At 42.3% G+C, this 19581-nt stretch overlaps 2 protein-coding genes and 1 long non-coding RNA gene across 8 annotated transcripts; 1 reads left to right on the top strand and 2 right to left on the bottom strand.

Moving 5' to 3' along the window:
* Positions 1-155: 155 nt before the first annotated feature.
* Positions 156-10463, bottom strand: LOC143524969 (putative pleckstrin homology domain-containing family N member 1). 4 transcript variants are annotated; one of them, XM_077018373.1, is made up of 11 exons: positions 10042-10463; positions 8537-8636; positions 4129-4272; positions 3761-3844; positions 3592-3673; positions 3311-3447; positions 2709-2855; positions 2504-2590; positions 2154-2250; positions 865-941; positions 156-732 (listed from the first exon to the last, which is right to left on the bottom strand). In XM_077018373.1, the coding sequence occupies exons 1-11, from the start codon at positions 10128-10130 to the stop codon at positions 661-663; spliced, it is 1116 nt and encodes a 371-aa protein (XP_076874488.1). In that variant the 5' UTR covers positions 10131-10463; the 3' UTR covers positions 156-660. The 4 variants fall into 4 exon arrangements, with proteins under 4 accessions (XP_076874488.1, XP_076874490.1, XP_076874491.1 ...); XM_077018375.1 differs by having other exon boundaries at positions 2504-2554; XM_077018376.1 differs by having other exon boundaries at positions 2154-2229; positions 2504-2554; positions 10042-10462.
* Positions 7616-17450, top strand: LOC143524970 (uncharacterized). The gene is made up of 3 exons (XR_013133539.1): positions 7616-7719; positions 16625-16825; positions 17314-17450. It is a non-coding gene; the product is annotated as an uncharacterized LOC143524970 (long non-coding RNA).
* Positions 10642-18146, bottom strand: ttll10 (tubulin tyrosine ligase-like family, member 10). Of its 3 annotated transcripts, none has more exons than XM_077018371.1 (12): positions 18032-18146; positions 17191-17501; positions 16622-16793; positions 16254-16372; positions 15994-16114; positions 15794-15879; positions 15322-15508; positions 15095-15137; positions 14715-14846; positions 13655-13771; positions 12020-12113; positions 10642-11873 (listed from the first exon to the last, which is right to left on the bottom strand). In XM_077018371.1, exons 2-12 carry the CDS (start codon positions 17471-17473, stop codon positions 11089-11091), a joined length of 2139 nt encoding a protein of 712 aa, XP_076874486.1. In that variant the 5' UTR covers positions 17474-17501; positions 18032-18146; the 3' UTR covers positions 10642-11088. The 3 variants fall into 3 exon arrangements, with proteins under 3 accessions (XP_076874486.1, XP_076874484.1, XP_076874485.1); XM_077018369.1 differs by having other exon boundaries at positions 14715-14855; positions 14966-15137; positions 18032-18139; XM_077018370.1 differs by lacking the exon at positions 13655-13771 and having other exon boundaries at positions 14715-14855; positions 14966-15137; positions 18032-18140.
* Positions 18147-19581: the final 1435 nt, after the last annotated feature.

Raw genomic sequence — 19581 nt, 5'->3', positions numbered from 1 at the left:
GACATGTCTGACCAAAAGATAAAAAAGTGAAACTCTTTGGGCTTGTCGTATTCATTTCACCAGAAAAAGAAGCTCTGCTTACACTCACACACTCCTTGTTCTGGTTCTGACTCGCCCCATAGCTCTGGCCTGGGAAAGAGGGGCTGGGCACGAGGTAAATTCAATAGATTTATTGTGACACCTACACCAAAGACCTGGAGTGGTTTCACTGAGTTTGCAACCATTTTAAATCAGAGCGGTGACAGTTAAAGAATAGGGGCCGTGGTTAATAAGACAACGGAGACCTGCTGTGACTCCGGAATGCTCCTCTAATTACAGTAATTTATTACATCTCGGACAGACGTTTTGTACTTGAGAATATTTGAGACAATAATGCTTTGTATAAAGCCTGCAGGTGGGTACTTAATGAAAGAACACACATTCCACTGGACCAGGACCGATCACACATCCCACTCAAATCCGAACATTGTTTTTAATTGATAATTAATAATCTTAAGACTAAGCATTTATGTACAGTAAGCATATTTTTGCACTGGCAACAGACCGCACATTGAAATCAACCTTGCAGGTCACCAGAACACAGTCGTCCTATATGGCAATTGTCAGCAATGTCACTCCTCTCCATCTGTGGTAGGAGGCAGAGGAAGATTACGCTTCTCCTCAGCTCCTGCGCTTCTTTGGTATGAGAGGTGGAGTCGCATGGCTGGGAAACGCTTGCGTCACCTTTTCAGGCTTGGTAGGAAAAAAAGAAGAACGTGAAAGTTAAAACGATAACACTCGTCCTCCGCACTACTGAAGGAGTTTAGTGCTGACAGTTCTGCATTTTGCTGCATCTACATTTTAATTGAAAATTAGCATTTGTACCTGTTGTAACTGGAAGATCCAGCTCTGATAGTCCTCTGGATAAGCACACGAGACCAACAAAGGTTCCATCAATTCCCCTGAACAAACAAATACATAAAAACAAACCAAGGCAATAAATGCATCATTATCCTCATATAGTTGTTTTTTTACAACAGCACCAGTCTTGGGGGCTCCATACTGTCCACATTTATACATTTTTGCATGAATTAATGCACCTGCTTTGATTCAGAAGGTCATTATCAAGGTGTAATATGCTATCTCAGGGGTAATGTAGCACAGGGGTTCAGCAAACCGAGGCAAGACAACTAATGAGGGAAGAAACTATTGTGCTTACTAAGGGGGCACACAGTCCTGTCTAGAAATCCACCCAGGTCCTCCAGGTGTATTGTGGTCCCAATGCCTGGGTCAGGGGTGTGTACTCCACTTTAGAGTCTTGAAGGTGTACTGTTAATCTACTGTTTATCCCTTACTCTCTGCCCTGAAAAGCAGGCTAATTCAATAATTTCAGAGATTTGCACATTAAGTTGTTTATTTGTTATTTTGTTTGTTATTTTGCCACCTAATGGGTGCCCAGTGGTTTGTCATGTCATTTTTTCCTAGATTTTCGAAAGTCTAGCAGGGCACTTTGGACAGCAAAGGTGCAAAATCTCAGAGCAACACTTGAACCATTTCCTGGGTTCTCTTCTAAACTGTGTGTGAAATGGAAAGAAAAACACCATGCACTACCATGCGTCCAATCAACACTACACACAAGGACAATGAAATAGCACAGAGTTCCCCACAGAGCTCAAACTGTGCTGAAGAGATGCCCTGTCACTGAATGACCTGTCTGTGATCCAGCCAATCAGTGTTGACTACTGGAAGCAAACATCAGGGGCGATCCCTCAGTCAAGGGCGATGGCCCCTTCTCAAGAAGAATGGGCTTCATCCTTAGTCCTGTAGGGAGTGCAGGAGACACCGCAGCCCTGCGAGCTGTTCTGAAGTTCTACAGATGCACTCAAGCGGTCACTTTATGACAAGCTTGCTAAGAACATCAGGCCTTGTGACATTTTCAGCTGCAGTTGCAGTATATTTTAAATGTGTCAACATGGAAATTCTCTAGGGCCTTCCTACTGATCTTCTGAGTAATCACAAAATTTCTGGAACAATTGCAATACATTTCCTCTAATTAATCCTGGGCTCTTGTGTCAAGAGCTAAATATTGTAGTTATTGTAGCTAACTGATCTAGGGATTGATCTAAGCTACTTTGTGTGGACTCCAGTGTGAAAGTGAGAGTTATTAAACACACCTGTTAGTTTAAACTCAAATCTTCCAGGCAAAGCAGAGCTCTCCAGAGCTCCCATGCTCCTCCGGGGAAGACGGCCCTGCAGTGTAAGCAATCTCAACTAACTCAGAAATTCAGAATAACTATAAACAGTTACTGCAGATCACAAGTAAACAACACAACTTAGGAACTTATTTCAGATGACATAAAGGTCTTGTTTTGGGTAAGTAAATGCCTGCAAGTCTCGAGCTCTTTTTTTTACAAATACAGACTCAAGAATGTGTTCATTCGCGTTTGTTAACGTCATGCTCTTATTACTTAGGTAGCTTCACAGTTTCTTTTCCTTTTTTACTTCAATCTCTAAAGCTTATTACCTCATACTTCACATGTACACGCTGACTGTCCACAGAGAGAATCAGGAGGTCCTGAGGGAACAGCACAAAGAGACGCTCCTGCGAGCCCTGCAACAACCAACCCAGTCATCTTTACACACACACTCTCTCTCTCACACACACACACTCTCTCTCTCTCTCTCTCTCTCACACACACACACACACACAGGCAGTGTCTCTGACTTGCCTGTCTCTGTATATTGCTGATGTGTACCAAGGAGAGATAGGAAGGTTGGCCCATGTGTTGGATAGGTGTTCCCTCCCACTGCCATATGGGACACCTCAGTAAGAACCTCTTCAGCTCTTCCCTCTGCCATCTCTCATTACAAGGCAGCTGCAATAGCGGAGTTATTGTTGTAGTTAGTCCTCTTTATCCGTTTTATAGACTCCGCAGGTTTTGGTCATTTTTGGCGCCAAAGAACATGGCGGACGACAAATCTTAAATTTGAAGCAGTGCGTCTAAGGTACGATTAAAATATATTGAACATGTTGTTATTCACCATTTGTCCTCTGGGTGGTGCTTTTTAGCCAAGTAAAATTTTGTCAAGTAGATTCATGACCGAGACTGTACTGCTTTTTATGGAAGTCTCTTTCCTGTTCAACAACCTAGTTAGCAATCATTGGTTATATTTAGGCATCATATGCAAACATTTGAATTATATTTCCTGACCTCTAAGTACATGCTATACAATTTAGTGCCCTGATGCTCGTACAGGCTGTCCGAGGAGATTAGTAACAAGCGCTGTATTCCCAAGATGCGGTGTGGAAGGTGTGGCCATGTGTCCATACCAGGTAGGACAGGGCACTATGAGACGGGCTCAGCTGCTGTCTCAGAGACTTTTGTCTCCTGTCCTCTATGTTCTCTAACCAGCCGTTTCTCTCGGCTGCACTGCCGCAGACGAAGGTCCGGGAATCCACCATGGGCCCTGTGCAGTCACATCAACCAGAACCCAGTCAATTCAGCATCTCATCAGTGAATCCTAATCGTGTAGTAAGGTCTTGCAGCATGCATCCTTCCACGTTATTTATTTATTTATTTATTTGGTATCACATAACAACGTAAAACTCACCAGTAATCTCAAACATGGGTGGAGCAGAGGGGTTCTGTTGAGGAATACACTGCACATTGATTGCAGACAGAGGAAGAATGCCCTGCAGAGAGGCCAGACAGGCAGACTTAACTGGGAGATCTTGAATGGCACTGCAACTCTGTGTTCACTGTGCACAGACACAACTTACCTCATAAATGAAATTCTGGTTCAAGTTGTCCAGAGCGAGGATCAGTAAATGAAAGGAAAACAGGACCACATACCTTTCACCCACCTGATGAGGGCAAAAAATATATAATACATATAAAATGTGATTCATTTAGGCCATCGAGGTCATGAAAACCAACCTAAGTTCTTTAGATATCTAAAATGAGTAGTTTGAGACGGACGAACAGCAACTGGTCATCTCTTCTGTGTTTTAGAACCTTTTAACGATGTCCTCTAGTTTCAAAATCTTTTACTGGATGTAGCCCCACAAGGATTTCGGATTTGTACTTATCTGATAAAATTGTTTATATGAAAATAAACACATGCATTTGTTACTCTTGTTTCTGGTACCTTTGTCGAGCCATTGTGTAAAGATAAGCGTGAGGAGAAGATGATGTCTCCGTAACTGTGCAGGTCTTGGCCTTCCCACTCTCTGACTGGCTGAGTGTACAGTCTTCGGTGGAGTTCATCTCGGCTCCATTCCCACAGCGACACCTTACAGGTGACAAATGCAGAAAAGCACTTTTGCTTTTATCCTGATCTGCTCCGTATCTCTGTATATACTTCATTCACCACAGATCCCATCTGCTTCGTCAAAGTTTTTGTGGTGAAGTAGTCGTGCTGCATAACTGCACTAATCACACTTCTATTCTTGTGACAGGATGTGGCACCTTAAGTGACACATGCAGCGAAATATAATAATCTGACCATTATGTTTGCATAATGCCCTGCAACCAAAACTTTAAACTAGTGGTGGGCCGTTAACGGCGTTCGTTAATTTGATAATCTTATCGGGCGATATAAAAATTATCGCCGTTAATCTATTCTTAAAGTTGCAGTAAGGGTTCAGTCCTCGTTTGGCATGCGGCAACAGGAAGTGACACCTTAGTGGCACATGCCGATTATAAATGACATGTGCCACAAAATCTTGGCACTTAGTGTGGCTAGTGCCACTCGATTTTAGCATCTTCTTTATGTTTGGTGAACGATTCTAGCCGATATCCGGCTACCTAGCTCTAAATTAAGAGTTTTTATGTTGTTTGACGATATCATGTCGAAGTTGGATTATAGTGTTCTACACTGGTAACAGTTAACGAAGACCTTATATATGAAATATTTATTATATTTTTCGGTGTATGCTCATGTTGTTCATGCTATCAGTGTATTATAAACCAGTGTGAGCGAGTAGCACCGCTGAATAAAATCTGCCCATGCTACGCGTCACCCGCATGAGGATCAGTTATAGGCATGTGCCGATTAGAAGTGGCCACCGCAAACGTAACCGGCCTCTCAGAAGTGGCACCCACCATCGCCAATGTCACCAGCCACTTGAAAACCACTTGTTATGCTGGCCAAAGTGCCATGTGTAGGATTTGTGGAAATGAAGATTTGTTTGTCAATTTGTCTATTATTCTAGTGAGAGAAAATTTCTATGTATTCACATATTCTAAACTTTGTCCTTAACTAGACATTGTTCAATGAAATTTTATGTTACTTTGAAAATGTATATATGTTTTATATAATAATAATATTTGCAGGAAGGGTGTAACGGAGCTCTCGTCCGTTCCATTCTGTGAGATATTGTAATGGACAGAACCACAAGACGACCTCAAAGTTTTAAAGACTCTTTTATTGGTACCCACAGGGTTGCAGTGGCAAACACTAGTTGGACCTTGTCAGGACTCTGAAAAACAAATAAACAACTGTGATTATCTTGCACTATTCAGGGTGGCCAACTGATAGTGTAGAGGATTACTATATTCCATGCATATTTAACTGTTTATTGTGGGTTTTGAAATTAGTTAAACTTCCCTGTTTACTCCAGCATGCTGGCAGCCTCCTACAGGTCAAAGGACCTGAGCCCAGGGGGTTGATGGGTAATGTAGTCTTGAGGTTGTGGTAAGTGGAATGTTCCATTTCCCATGTTTGAGCCTGGGGGAGAGGACCTGCTTTTATGGTTCCGGGTTTAAAGGGGTTAAGTTTCCAGCATGAATGTTTTTATATTAAATGTTTTATATTCATACTAAAATGAAATTTAATAAAATTTATTATCGATTAAATAATAAAATGTTTAAGTTAAATTAAATTAATAAAATGTTTAAGTTAAGTTAAAATAGATACATGTAATTAGAACTTGTACATTTTAAAAGTTGTGGGTGGTTGAAGCCAATAGGCTAATGGGATTGTAAAAGGCAGAACTCTGATTAGAGAGTGATTAGAGAGAGAGCTGGCTTGGAGTGAAGATGGGTTTTAGGGCCTTGTTCATACATGTGTACTGAGTTGATTAGTTTATGTTGACTTGTTTTCTTTTGTTCCCCTTTCTCTATTAATGTATGTTGGGTTTTTGAAGGCACTCCTCACAGTGGACTTAATAAACCGGTGCGTTGGAACTTCCAGTTCTGTTTTTCAGTTTTTTTTCATCTCCACTCAGGTATCCTGCAACAAAGGGCTCAAGCACACACTCAAGAAAATCCCTGTGGTATAACCATGGACGTAGTTTTGATTTCATAAGTGGGGGGGACACAACCTGGGGTGGCGAACTGTTGAGCGGGGGGGGGGGGTTGAATGAAAATTGTTGAGCGCTGTGAACAAAAATTGTTGAGCGGGGGGGGGGGGGGGGGAGCTCGGAGCTGCATGATCCTAGTGCTAGATTTGTCGCTATTTGGATATTGTTTTTTTAACCGTTAAAAAGTGGGGGGGACATGACTTCGTCGCTACTTAAATATTTGGTTTTAACTGTAAAAACTGGGGGGGACCAAAACCGGCTTTTGAAAAAGTGGGGGGGACATGTCCCCCCCCAAAACTACGTCCGTGGGTATAACTGATGAACACATTCACCCTGTGGGTGAAAAATCCAAGTTCAAGACTTGGCAGGGATTGCTTGTTTGGGGCAGTCATGGTCCTTTGGTAGGGAACTGGTCTTGTGACCGGAGGGTTGTGGGTTCGATTACCAAACCTGAGGCCATGACTGAGGTGCCCTTGAGCAAGGCACCTAACCCCAACTGCTCTGCGGGCATCAGGCTAGGGCTTCCCACCGCTCTGGGCATGTGTGCGCCACAGCCCCCTAGTAATCACTAGTGTGTGTGTGTGTGTGTGTGTGTGTGTGTGTGTGTGTGTGTGTGTTCTAACTGCACAGATGAGTATATGTGGAGGACAAATTTTGATTGTGGTGAAAAATATCACAATTGACAAATATGGCACATTTCATTTTCATTTCATTATGACTGAAAAGTGTTTCTTATTAAAAACATTTAAAGTAAATGAACATTACTTTGTTTCATTGAGCAATTACTTATTTGTATATTAGCAACTATCTGTATTCAGGCTTGTGACACCACTTCACAGGTTACACTAATGTACAATGTAATTTTCTTTATATAGACATATATATAATTATAGACAAATTGACAAACAAATCTTCATTTCCACAACCACGGTTACATTTGTGGTGGCCACTTCTGATCGGCATGTGCCGATTACGGGTGACGCGTAGCAGGTGCAGATTTTATTCAGCGGTGCTACTCGCTCGCAGTGGTTTATAATACACTGATAGCATGAACAACATGAGCATACACTGAGAAATATAATAAATCCTTTAATAATGTCTTCGTTAACTGTTACCAGTGTAGCACACTATAATCCAACTTCGACATGATATCGTCAAACAACATAAAAACTCTTAATTTAGAGCTAGGTAGCCGGATATCGGCTAGAATCGTTCACCAAACATAAAGCGAATGCCAAAATCGAGTGGCACTAGCCACACTAAGTGCCACGATTTTGTGGCACATGTCATTTATAATCGGCATGTGTCAATGCTGATCGGCGTGTGCCGTAGCGTATTTTGTGGCACATGCCGCTAGGTGTCACTTCCTGTTGCCACATGCCAAACGAGGACTGAACCCCCTCTCTAAAGTTGGGTTGGGAACTGGGTCAAAATGGGTAAGCAAACTATGATGACTTTCAACTTGATAGTTTAGCTCGGCTGTATTCTTAACCAAATTGCACAGTAGGGGCGAGAACGAGTTTTCAAACCTGTGAATTACAAATCGTATGTGTTTTTACATGGATGCAGCCACGAAGTCGCCAGGTTTGCTTCATGGAAAATTCATTAGGAACGTAAAGTGTTACCGGAGCGGAGCTCGGAGCGGTCGTTTTCTGCATGGTCCTAGCGCTTGATTCGTCGCTATTTAAATATTTCTTTTTAACCGTTAAAACTGCAGAGGACCAAAACCGGCTTTTGAAAAAGTCCACCCCAAATTACATCCGTGAGGTTAAATTTACTAAATGTTGGCTTACATTTCAAATATCATGTTTAGCTGAATAAACATGTTATCAACCACTTTTAATGTACAGCATGTAGGCTTACAAATTCATGTTTAACTGAATAAACCGTTGAACACGAGTAGCCTACATTTTATTGAGCATGTATTTTTTTCTTCAAGTATCAAAATAGATCAGCTTTCTCAAGCAGTCATTGATGCATTTTGGAAACAGGAGATGAGCCCCTGGTCTAATGCACCCTCTGTATTAAGAAACCCTATCTCAAAAACTGACTTAGTCATTACTTGGGTAGCACGCATATGAGCCATTTTAATATAGATTAATCTAGATTAATTTCAAGATTTCAGTGAGATTAATCTAGATTAAAAAAATTAATCTATGCCCACCCCTACTTTAAACTAAGTGTGATTGATTTGCTTCAAGACTAATGTAAAAGCCAGCGTGTCTAACTTTAACACCCCCCAGGCCTACCTACCTCTTGCTCGGGTCGCCGGACAGGTGGACGGTGCCGAGCTGGTTCCTCTGTCTGGTTCCGTGTGGAAACGCTCTGTTTGCTCTCGCCTAGACTCCACACCCTGTAAAACACGAGGTGACGCGTCTTAATCCTGCAACGTCACAGCATTTTTACTACAGGAGTAATCCCACCAGATTATAACACTGATTTATAAGAACTGCAATGAGCACAATGAGCTTGATGTGATTTTGGATGGACCCTGTAACTGTTAGACATTATACTAACGTAACTGGTATTAGTTCATGTTATCAGTGGATGTGTCAAATGACTAGTGATGCAGCGGTATGTAAAACCATGTAACTTTCATGAAGTTCCATGTTTAATCTGTTCATTCAGTCGCCGAGTCATGACTGCCTGCCGTCACTTCACTGGCTATAAGCAGATGTGGTAAGGAAGGGTCACTGTGGCCCACTGACTCACCACTGACTCGTTCTCTCTCCTCTAAGCCCCAGCGCTAATTCGACAAGTTCCGCAACTTCTACGCTGTAAACACAGATCTACACTAGTTGGACCAGGCTATGCTGCCTTCACACACCGATGCATTTCCAGCGGGTGTGGTGCCATATCATCTAGCAGTTTGCGCATGTGCTGTAAATACGCACTGTACGATCACCCGCCTCGCTAATCCCTACAGTTTGAGAGGATTGAGGCGCCCATCCCTGTGTAAGACTCCTCAAAAACGCCTTACTATTTCAATTAGCCTTGCTGTATTAGTTCAGCTCCATTTATGGTGCAAGAGACTTTATTTAGCTTCCAAACAGCTCCCTCCCATGCAAAGGAAGCCATGTTGTATTTATTTATTTATATTAGACGGGATGGAAATAGTAGCTATATACAAGCTGACCTTCTTCATTTAAATAATACAATTTAGTAGTATAAAAACACAGCTGAAATATCTATTAGATCATACTGGGTTTGCCTTTCGAAATTCTTCTATAACAAAAATATAATTACTACACAACAGAGTCAGGCATTGACATTTATTTCAAAATCCAAGATATTTTGCCAATTTAGGTTAGAAGACCTACAAGGTTGATGGTTGATAATGTGTTGCTTTATAAGGAATTGCTTTAACAAAGCATTCTTTAACATAGCATAACGGCGTGTTCTTTAACAAAGTGTTCTTTAACAGAGCGTTCTTTAAGATAACATCGCTTCAACAGAACATTCGTTGCACGTTTACATCTTCAGACATTGACTGAGTACTGAGACACCTTTGGAAACGGCTCTTCCGTAGACGTGCTCTAGACATGTGCACATCACGAGAAGAGTCTTTTCAATTTGAATAAATCTGTACAGGGTTCTTTTTTAAGACCTTGGAGGCCTTGAAGGTCGTCATACGTTTTCCAAGAACAGTGCTCTGAAAACAGGAAACGTTCTGTTTTGACAGACATGTAACCACAAGCCTGGCCAAAAGATTATTATGTACACATTTGAGGAAAAGCACACCAAAGCAGTGCTCTTACCCTGCACCGCCAATCTCCAGCAGTTCGAGTTCGTCCGGGCCCACGTCGTCAATGCCCGTGGTTCTCTGAGTCACACTGCAGCATCCCATGGTTGCCAAACTCACGGTCCCTCTCCTGTCTTCTCTTCTCCACGCACGGTGTCCCAGCTGCCTCTCTCTGCACCTACCCTCTGAGGGCCATCTGCCCCCCCGTGTGCCGCTCGCCTCCCCGGGTCCGCCTGCCCTGCGGCCCTTGACCCAAACGACGTCCCGAGCCCCGGGCACTCGAGAGGCAGGCGTGTGGAGTGGTGGGGTGGGGGATGACCGACGGAGCAAAACAAGGTGGAAAATGTGGTGGTGTGTGTCAGCTCTAGGTTAAGATGGCCTTCTGATTGTAAGAGCAGGCTGTGACTACCAGGAGGTGCAGGGCACCCTGTGTTCTTCCTCTTCCTGACAGCTTCAGCAGTGACGCATCTATGGCAAAACTGACTTCCTCACTGAGCCCTTGGTAGTTTCGACCTAAGCTGCCAAACTCTTGTCTCTGAGGCCCCTCTGCTCTGGCGCTACTAATTAAACTATTAACTCCAGCCAGCATGACACACTGTGGAGATATTGAGATCGACTGCAACACTACTGAAGTAATACCCAGATAAGATGATTACATGTTAAGGAGCCACATATAAACACTACTAGTCACAACATCAAGCCTCAACCACATGTGGGATGAGGTGTGTTTAGTGTTGTGTACTTTGTGTTTATGGTGAGGATGAAAGAACTGTATGACAGTTGAATTAGTGTTTGTATCAGCAAATTTGTTAGTTGATGGAAGAGGAAATACCACAGCGGTTATTTGAGCCACGATTGCCATTGGTTTACCACAGGTATATTGATAGCTATTTACTTTTGTCATACTTTGTTGATGAGTTTAGTCTTAAAACCATTTTTTAAAACATAGGGCAGAAATTAACAGTAAGTCTGGGCTTTCTGCAAATGTTTTAATCTTTTGGTCATTTTCAGCTCAAATGTGAACCCAGATAAGTGTTTGTCTTTTTGTTTTGGAGATAGCACCTCATAAAAGCTTTAGCTTAGACACATCGTGTGACCGGACTGCGTGCCTCTTCTGGTTCTGTTTGTCTGTTTGTGAGCGTGTAGGTGAAGCGGGAACCCTCCCCCCTCCCCCCCTCGACCTTGCCATCTCCGACCCCATCCTGAGGTCAGGGGTCAGACCCAGCTGTTGCCAAGTGCACTTGCTGAGGCAGAGCTCCACGCGTCTGGGACGCCCTTTGTGGCTTCGGCACGCTTCTCTGGCCTTAGTGCTGGGCTTGCTGCGGACTGCAACTTCTGCTCCTAAGTCATACCCAGATAGGGACGCAACACTGACATCGCGGAGGGCGGGGCCTGAGGTGGAGGAGGGGCCTGCTGCAAAAGGTGCAGTGGGGTTGGCTGGAGTGTCTGGGGTACTTGCGCTAATAGAAGACAGACGCTCAGTGGTCTCATCGGTCAAATGTTGTCTCGGCTCGGCTGGTTTCGATGCGGGTGGGCTGGCACGGACAGAAGAGTGTGAGGAGAACATGGAAGGCACACCACGATGATGAGGTGTTTGTGAGGGAGCTGTGCTTTTAGCAGCCACAGTGCTCCTGTAGGTTAAATTGTGCTCTTGTGGAGTCATGGTAGAAGGTTCGTGTGCTTTCTTAAGGCTGGCTGTCCCACGAGGCCACCCTCTTCTACTCCTCTGGTGGGTGATGGACTCCATCTTGCTCTCAGCACAATACAGCAAGACAAAATCTCTCTGGCTGCTCAGAGGCAAGAGCGTCAGCCCATAACGACATTTGTTGAAGATCTCCAGGACCAGGTCTAAGAGAGGAAGGATGTGGTTTATTACCATAACAGCTAGGAACTGGTTCAGTCATACCTCAAATCACTCTACGTCACTTAACTGAAACGCACAAACATGCATATGGCCACTTAAACAGTTACGGGAGGCATTAGGCTGGCCTTACCCAGGACTTCAGTGACGGTTCTGGGCACCACCTCCTTTAGCACTTCACAGTTGGTATGAAGAGCAGGATTGCAGTTCATCTCAAGCAACCAGACCTGCACACAAAAGCCCTGCAAATATTATGCACACTTTGTCATACAAATAACACAGGCATAGCACAGGAGGGGGTGGAGCCATGATGTTAACAACTGCAATTTAACCTAACAACTTAATTCTGTTTGTGGTGCTGAAAGAATTTTGCAAAATCGTTTATGAACAATTTATTCAATACATAAACAAGTATTGTGTGTTTAGCTTTTTTGCGTTAATCAAGTCCTAACCACTAGATGGCACACTTACATCAACACTTTATTAGAAAAGCCAACCTTGTACATAAACGGTTAAGGGCACATACCTTAATGAAACACTTCATAATATTAGACTATGTCCATAAAGAATAAGTTCTGTAATAGTCAGGCTCCCTCTTTTCTGTTCATTGACAGTCAATTTCCAAACGATATAAATAAAGATGTATAACTAGATTGTATCTGAACGTTTCCAGTGAAGCAGCGTCGTGGCAGTGTGGTGTGCGGGTACAGGTGTGTCAGGTGCAGCAGGGTTGCTGGCATGTCCACATATATTTGTCGTAGTAATTTTGCCACACAATACTCAGCCAGCTTTGCTGCGATACCGATTATCAGATCAGTATGGGACAGCTTAAAGCTAGAGTCCTGCTGACTGAAATTATGCTATAGCCTGTGACTGGACTTACAGTCTGGGTTTTTGATGTTGACTATAAAAACCACATTGCACACACACGCACACTTGCACACTTATACACACACACACACACACACACACACACACACACACACACACACGCTGGCCTTGTGTAATCAGCTCACATGAATAATCCATTATATCAAATGCAGTGTACAGACTAAACCAATCATGCATGACATCACCTGTTAATCTCTCTAAGGTGACATAGTAAAACATTTAGATTTATACACACACCACTCACTTTATCAGTTATGTGGGCAGTGGGTTGTACATATGTATTTACCTAAAGATACTGAGGGAAGATTTTGAAGAGATGAAAATGTCTCCTAATATTTTAAGGTTTTAGAATCTGAATTCTAAATCCTACACAGCTCAACACCTATTTTAGGCCATGTCTATAAAAATGTCAGATATCCGGTTATTTAAAATTGACAGCTTTGATTCCACAACTGGAGCACTTGACAGGGTATGTTGTTGCTTTAAAAACACATGAATGCATAATGATTCAGTAACCTGGTATCTTTGGCTTGGGGACCACATGTTTACTGCTGCAAGTACATGGGTTGCCTGGCAACTGCTTGGCGGGGTAAAATTTTGGATGTGCTATGTGGAAAGGCTGTATTTCAGGGCATAGCATTTTTGAAAACAATTCTAATTTACAAACTACATACAAGATACTTTTGTAGTATTGCTTCTTTATCGAGATTAATGTCACTAATCTCTTGGGTCTTTGTAAAAACCTGTTGTTAAGCCCTCAGAGAGATTAGCATGAAAGAAAACACACACAAACATGCAAGCTGGATTGCCTGTGCACAGACTCGCAGACAAACACACACATACGCAGACCACGCATGGTGTAAATACAGTATCCCACCTTGAAATTCTCATCAACCATGAAATCACAACCAATCAGATCAAAGTAGCCCAGCTTACACTCCAGCTTGGCTTTGACGGCCTGAAAGCACTGTGTCATAATCTGCTGCATTCGCTTCTGAAAAATTACACACACACAAGATATTGAGGAGATTTGACATCCGCCCATTGTCATTCCCCCCACCATACCATCAGCACTGTGGCTACATACGTCTGTGATAAACATCTATGCCCCTAAAACTACCTTAACCTAATTAAAAAAACATTCAAGTATTTTGGCTGATATACAATCTTCAAATATCTCTGCAAAAAAGTAAAGCACAGTGTCAACCGATCATATGGTGCATACAGGATATGGGCAGGATACAGTGTTATTCATGTGTTACTGAAAACCATAATCAAATAATTATTTTATGTGCTTAATGTTAATGATTGACCGTGTGCAAAGATTTTATGTTTCCTTGTGTGACTGGCAGGTATGTCACACCATTCCACACTAAATGTTTAAATGTGCCGGTGAGTTGTTAACTCACCTTTTTAACACTGTGAATATGCTTTGTGAATTTAACGTTTGGAAAACTGCTGTTACCATGACGACATTACTTACATAATGGAATTATGCAACCGACTCCACCACTACACGTAATGTCATGAAACTATTCCCATACTGACTTCCTGTGTCTGCTTACGGTTGGTTAATCCCCTCCAGGTCCAGAAACAGGAGTGGAATGTAAGATGTTTAGATGTAATCAGTCTCTCAGTCTTTTTATTGTGTGGATCTACAGTCACTCTGTATTACAGTACTAACATATGTGAACTTTAGGGTAAAAAAAGAATGACAGTAGTCAAAATACATAGACAATTTACCGTTTGGTTACATATGTTAGGTACAATAAATTAAGTTCACACATGGACAAAATGCCTTGTTGAATACTAAACATGCTAGCTGCATGAATACTAGATTTATGGTATCTGGTATATTTATGGTATTTGTTGAATTAACGTCTATTATATAAAACCTGTTATTCAAGCTTTACTGTGCTAAAGAAAGGAGAACTCACTGCAAAAATACTCAAAACCCAGTCTCTCGGCAGTCTCTTGGGCACCATGAACTTCTCATTAACGTAGAGATTGAAGCGCTCCATGGACCAGACTGTCTCTTCCTTCAGCACGCTGTACAAAGGGTTTTTCTTCTGCATATACTGCATTTAAAATGAGACAGTCTTTTCATTAAAAGGGAGAAAGCATTTCCTACCTCCAGCGTATACAACCAGAGGCAAAAGGAAGGAGTGAATTATCTTCAGACGCTTACTTGGTTGGTCAAGTGTGCAGAGAGGTTGTTGGAATTAGGGTCGTAGAGGTCACAGGTTAGTCGAACGTAACCGTGCCGAAAGAACACCACGTATGGTGAGGTGCAGGCAATAAGAAAGTATGATCTTACATCAAATTTTTTGCCTTTAAGGAGCAAGGGCTTCTGAATGTACCTTCAAAATACATAAAAAATAAAATTATATTAAATTAAAATGATAAATTAACCAAACTGTAAACCTAAGAGGAAATCAGTTACATTTTTCTGGATTTGACCTTAGCTTAAACTTAATCCAAAATGAATGTATTTTTCTAAAATAACATATTCAGGTGGACTGCAAAGGTGCCCACTGTGCGCACCGTTGAACGATCTGTGCCTGTGACGTAAGGGAAGGTGTCTTCCTGTTTGTTAGGCCGTCAACTGCGTTCTGTATTCTGGTTCTAAAGGCTGCAATGTCCTCGGGGGTCTGCAGGAGAAATATGCCCCGACCCTGGTTCAGGCCCGTCGGCTTGCATATCCACATGTTGTCTTTGCCAGGACATAATACTGTGTCAGTGAGAGAACATAACACTTTATGTGGGCCCACCTGCTCAACGCAGCCTTTAATGAAGTATTTGAACAGGTTTGCCACACACCAAAGCAAAGCACTAGATCATATTCTAAAAAGTAGTTCACTTTCTATTGTGAGGATTTTTCTTTTCTGCAGCTACTAACACATTAACATATTTGTTAGTACTGTAGTAGCATTAGTTATGTAGTTATATAATTGATATATAATAAATATGTGCCATTTTCACAGAGTAATTCAACTAGATCATAATCACAGTTTACCCTCTTGCTGGGCAAAGAAAGCGTCCCTCTCATCCTTTACATCCATGCGGAATGTGTCTGGTAAAAAGTCCTCGATTTTCATCCTCCTAAAGAAAAAGAAACCCCTAAAGAGCTCTAAATCCGTACCAAAATGTGAAAAAGGTAAACATGAAATATATTTCTCTGAACAATGTTGCATTTTTAACTGTATGGTGTTTGACCTTTGCCCTCGTCCATGGTTGACCTTACGGCTGACCCGGTCATACTCTCGTAGACTGTTGAGGAGGCCTATTTTAGTGGTCAGGACTTTGTTATTTGGGATCTGGAAAACCAGCTGTTTTCCTTTTAAGGAGAAAAATCTTTTTTCAGCAAAAATACATTAAACAACAAACGACACTGAATTGTGAATTACGCGCATGCAAATTATGTGGATGTAGTGCTTATGACGTTGCGCTGTAGATCACTGTCCTCATGGACTCGCCTTCTCTGAAGTTGTAGTAGGTGCGTGAAGATTTAAGTTCACACCACTTCAGTGTGTAGTCCTCGCGGGTCTTGTCATAAACACGCTGCCAGCCTTGGCTTTCGCAGTATGGCACAACTCTAAACATATCAACGGTAATATTAGCCAAAGAAAATCCCAGTTAAATCCCAGTTAGAACACAGTTAATGTTACTCTAATACAGAACTGCTACTAGAAATTCAGTTAAAATAATCATTTTAAACATAAACATCCGAGGGTCAGAGATTCCTTTGTTCATGTATATGACTATATATGAGTTTGGTGACGTTGAATTTGTATCTATGAGGTGTAATATTTTGAAGGTAGTCTCCCCATTTTCAATCACTCACAAGGAAGCACCGTTTGCCCCTCCAAAGAAGAAGAATGGTCCTGGCCCCCGTGGACCTTCTGGGCCCTTATCTCTCTCCCTCTGTGACTGCTGCACCTGCCCCAGACCTTTGTGGTGTCTTAGTGGCGCCCTGCTACTCACGCTCAGACAGTGCTCAGGCAAACAGATGGAGCCTGACCAGGCACAAAAACACAACAGAAAAAAGGTATTGTTTTCCACACACACACACACACATACACACACACACACACAAGAAAAACACCTGTGGTTAATTTAAATTAAACCCATAATCAGATGATAACATAAGTCAGCAATAAATCCATATTAATACGTACAGCCACGTCTCTGTCTACTGTTTACTGTGGACAGTCTTGGTTATTTGGTTAATGAAATCGGCCCTGTCAGTAAACATGTTCTCGAAGAAGGGCAATGCGAATCTCAAGAGACTTGTTAACATATGGCCTGGGCTGGCTGTGGTAATAACTACTGTTGAACAACCATTTAATGACAGTCTTTCCCCTCAACTGTACATGCGCACGCACGCGCACACACACACACACACACACACACCTGGTGCAGCTCCATCTGTCCGGATCACCTGTTCCCTGCTCATCCCCAGAGCATCCTGCCTCTTCCAAGGAGCCTTCTCCTTCTCCACCTCCTTTCTTCTCTCCTCTTGATCTTCTCCCACAGGTTCTGCTCGTGTCTCCCTCCCCAGGGCAGCTGGACAGCTAACCTGCTCCTCGGTAGCCGTCCAAACGTCCCTGCCAACACGCCCCTCGCCCCGTGCCTGTCCAGCTCCAGACACCTCTCTCCCCCGGGCTGGCCCCGCCTGGCTCCCTGCTGACATCATCGTTCCTCCCTGCCCCTGACCCAGATCACTAGAGTGGAATGAGGGTTTTCCGACCGTCGTGTCAGGAAGGACCTTCCCACCTGTGACCTGCACGAATACACAACAGCCTACATGTATGTGTGGTTACTCTTCAGCTTGGCACTTAGTCTGACTGCTTGGATGTTTAACCGGAGGCGTGGTTTAGAGAAAATAAGTAAAAGATAGAGGATTGAGGAAAACAGAAAATAGGTAAAAGATAGAGGATTGAGGAAAACAGAAAATAGGTAAAAGGCAGGTACAGGAAAAAGAAAAAACAGGTAAAAGACTGTTAAAGACATAACAAGCTTAACGTGTGACAGCATGTGTCAATACATGAAGAAATAAGCATAAATTCAAGCATGACAATTTGAATGAATCTGGTCGTGAATGTGCAAAATGTGATCACACTTAAAACAGTCGTTGTTACCCAAGATAACAAGGTCTTTATGATTTCACCAGATTTTTGTCCCAGACGGTCTACACTAATGATTAATCCAACTTTAGAGATGTAAGAGATATTTTACTCTCTTTTTTTTTTACCTCCATAAAAGCAACGGTGCAACAAACAGGCTGCTGTGGGATTGCAGTCAAACTGAACGCCTCAAAGACTCAGAGACTGCGTACTCTACTGAACAAATGTGGAGAAGTGTAAACAACTACTTGTTGCCAGGAAACGAGGTGTCCTGGTAACAGTTTCTAATTTTGTACAGAACCTCAGAACAATAGACATATACTCAAGGAAATGGTTCCCTGTGCACGCCAAGCCAACCTCTAGGTTAAAGTCATTCAATACTGACTGGTCGCCAAGCTTACTGTTTTGGCAAATAAGTAATATGAGAATGGAGTGTCAATCATAATGGATTTGTGTGGTGGGGGTTTCGACCCATTGTATATAATTAGGTGTAAAATAACATACGCCACAGGGCACTGGGCTCCAGCATCAGATATAACAAAACCTTTCCCTCCTCTGTTCTCTTCTCTCATTCTTCTGTTCAATGAAAATCTCAGTCTCAGCTGCATGTTTGCACCACAGAATTAAATATGGAACATTTATTGTGCAGTTGTGGAAATAAAGAAGGGAACATTTTGAAATATATACTGTATTTTAAAATAATATAAAATTCGCCCCTTGGCAAACTCTAGTGCCTAAAATTTCAGTATTTCAGTATTCATTGAAAATCCCAGAGTGTTGTCTCATGAAACTGATTCGTAGGTTACTAAGAGTGGGCAAAGCAGTCATGAAAGCATCAGAGTAAAGGGTGTCTACTCATACAATACAGCTATTACATTTTTTGAAGTTTTATACTGTTACTGTTTGGAGAAAAAGAACAGTATTGCTGTGAATTGCACAAGACTTCTAGAGATGTGTACTTCAGACATAAGTCCTTCAACACATGTGTAGGCAAAGTGCTTCTGTATATATCATAAATATAATAAGAGAAATGGAGTCGCCAGATCACCATGAAATGGTAGAGCGGGTATCACAATGAACAATCTTTTATTTAGCATGACCTTAACACCACAGTGCTTATGGAAAATGACGCCGATAAGTAAGTGCACCAAGTTCATCTTCATAGTGTGTGTGTGTGTGTGTGTGTGTGTGTGTGTGTGTGTGTGTGTGTGTGTGTGTGTGTGCTTACATGTGTATGTGTCTGTCAGCGATGAAGACATATATAACTCCATAGACAGTGAAATATCCAATAATTACTGTTCATTGTAGGAGTTGACTCAGATGGGCACACCCAGCCACAACTGACAGTTACCATAATCCCGTTCTCTGGCCTTCCTTTAGCACCCACACGCCCACACCCGCTCCTGCCTCCTCTGTCGTAATGAAACTTACTTTATACCTGGAAGGTTTCGTTTTATGGAGAGGCTGACTTCTATTAACATATAGTTAAATTAAGCAGCTTTTCTGCTGAATGCAAGGGTCAGTAGAATAAGTACTTAACACGTGTTGTGTTCCTTTCTTTGGGAAAATTATGGGTTTTTCTGCCAAGAGATGTGTAATTCCAGAATACAAACGTAGGTGGCACATTACAGATGCCTAAATTTACATTTTGTAATTTTAATTGTACAGGTGTGTTAAA

This window comes from Brachyhypopomus gauderio, chromosome 10 (genome assembly GCF_052324685.1).
Source record: "Brachyhypopomus gauderio isolate BG-103 chromosome 10, BGAUD_0.2, whole genome shotgun sequence".
In the NCBI taxonomy this organism is placed as follows: Eukaryota; Metazoa; Chordata; class Actinopteri; order Gymnotiformes; family Hypopomidae; genus Brachyhypopomus; species Brachyhypopomus gauderio.
The sequence above is the reverse complement of the archived record's forward strand: the minus strand, read 5'-3'. Positions and strand labels throughout refer to the sequence as shown.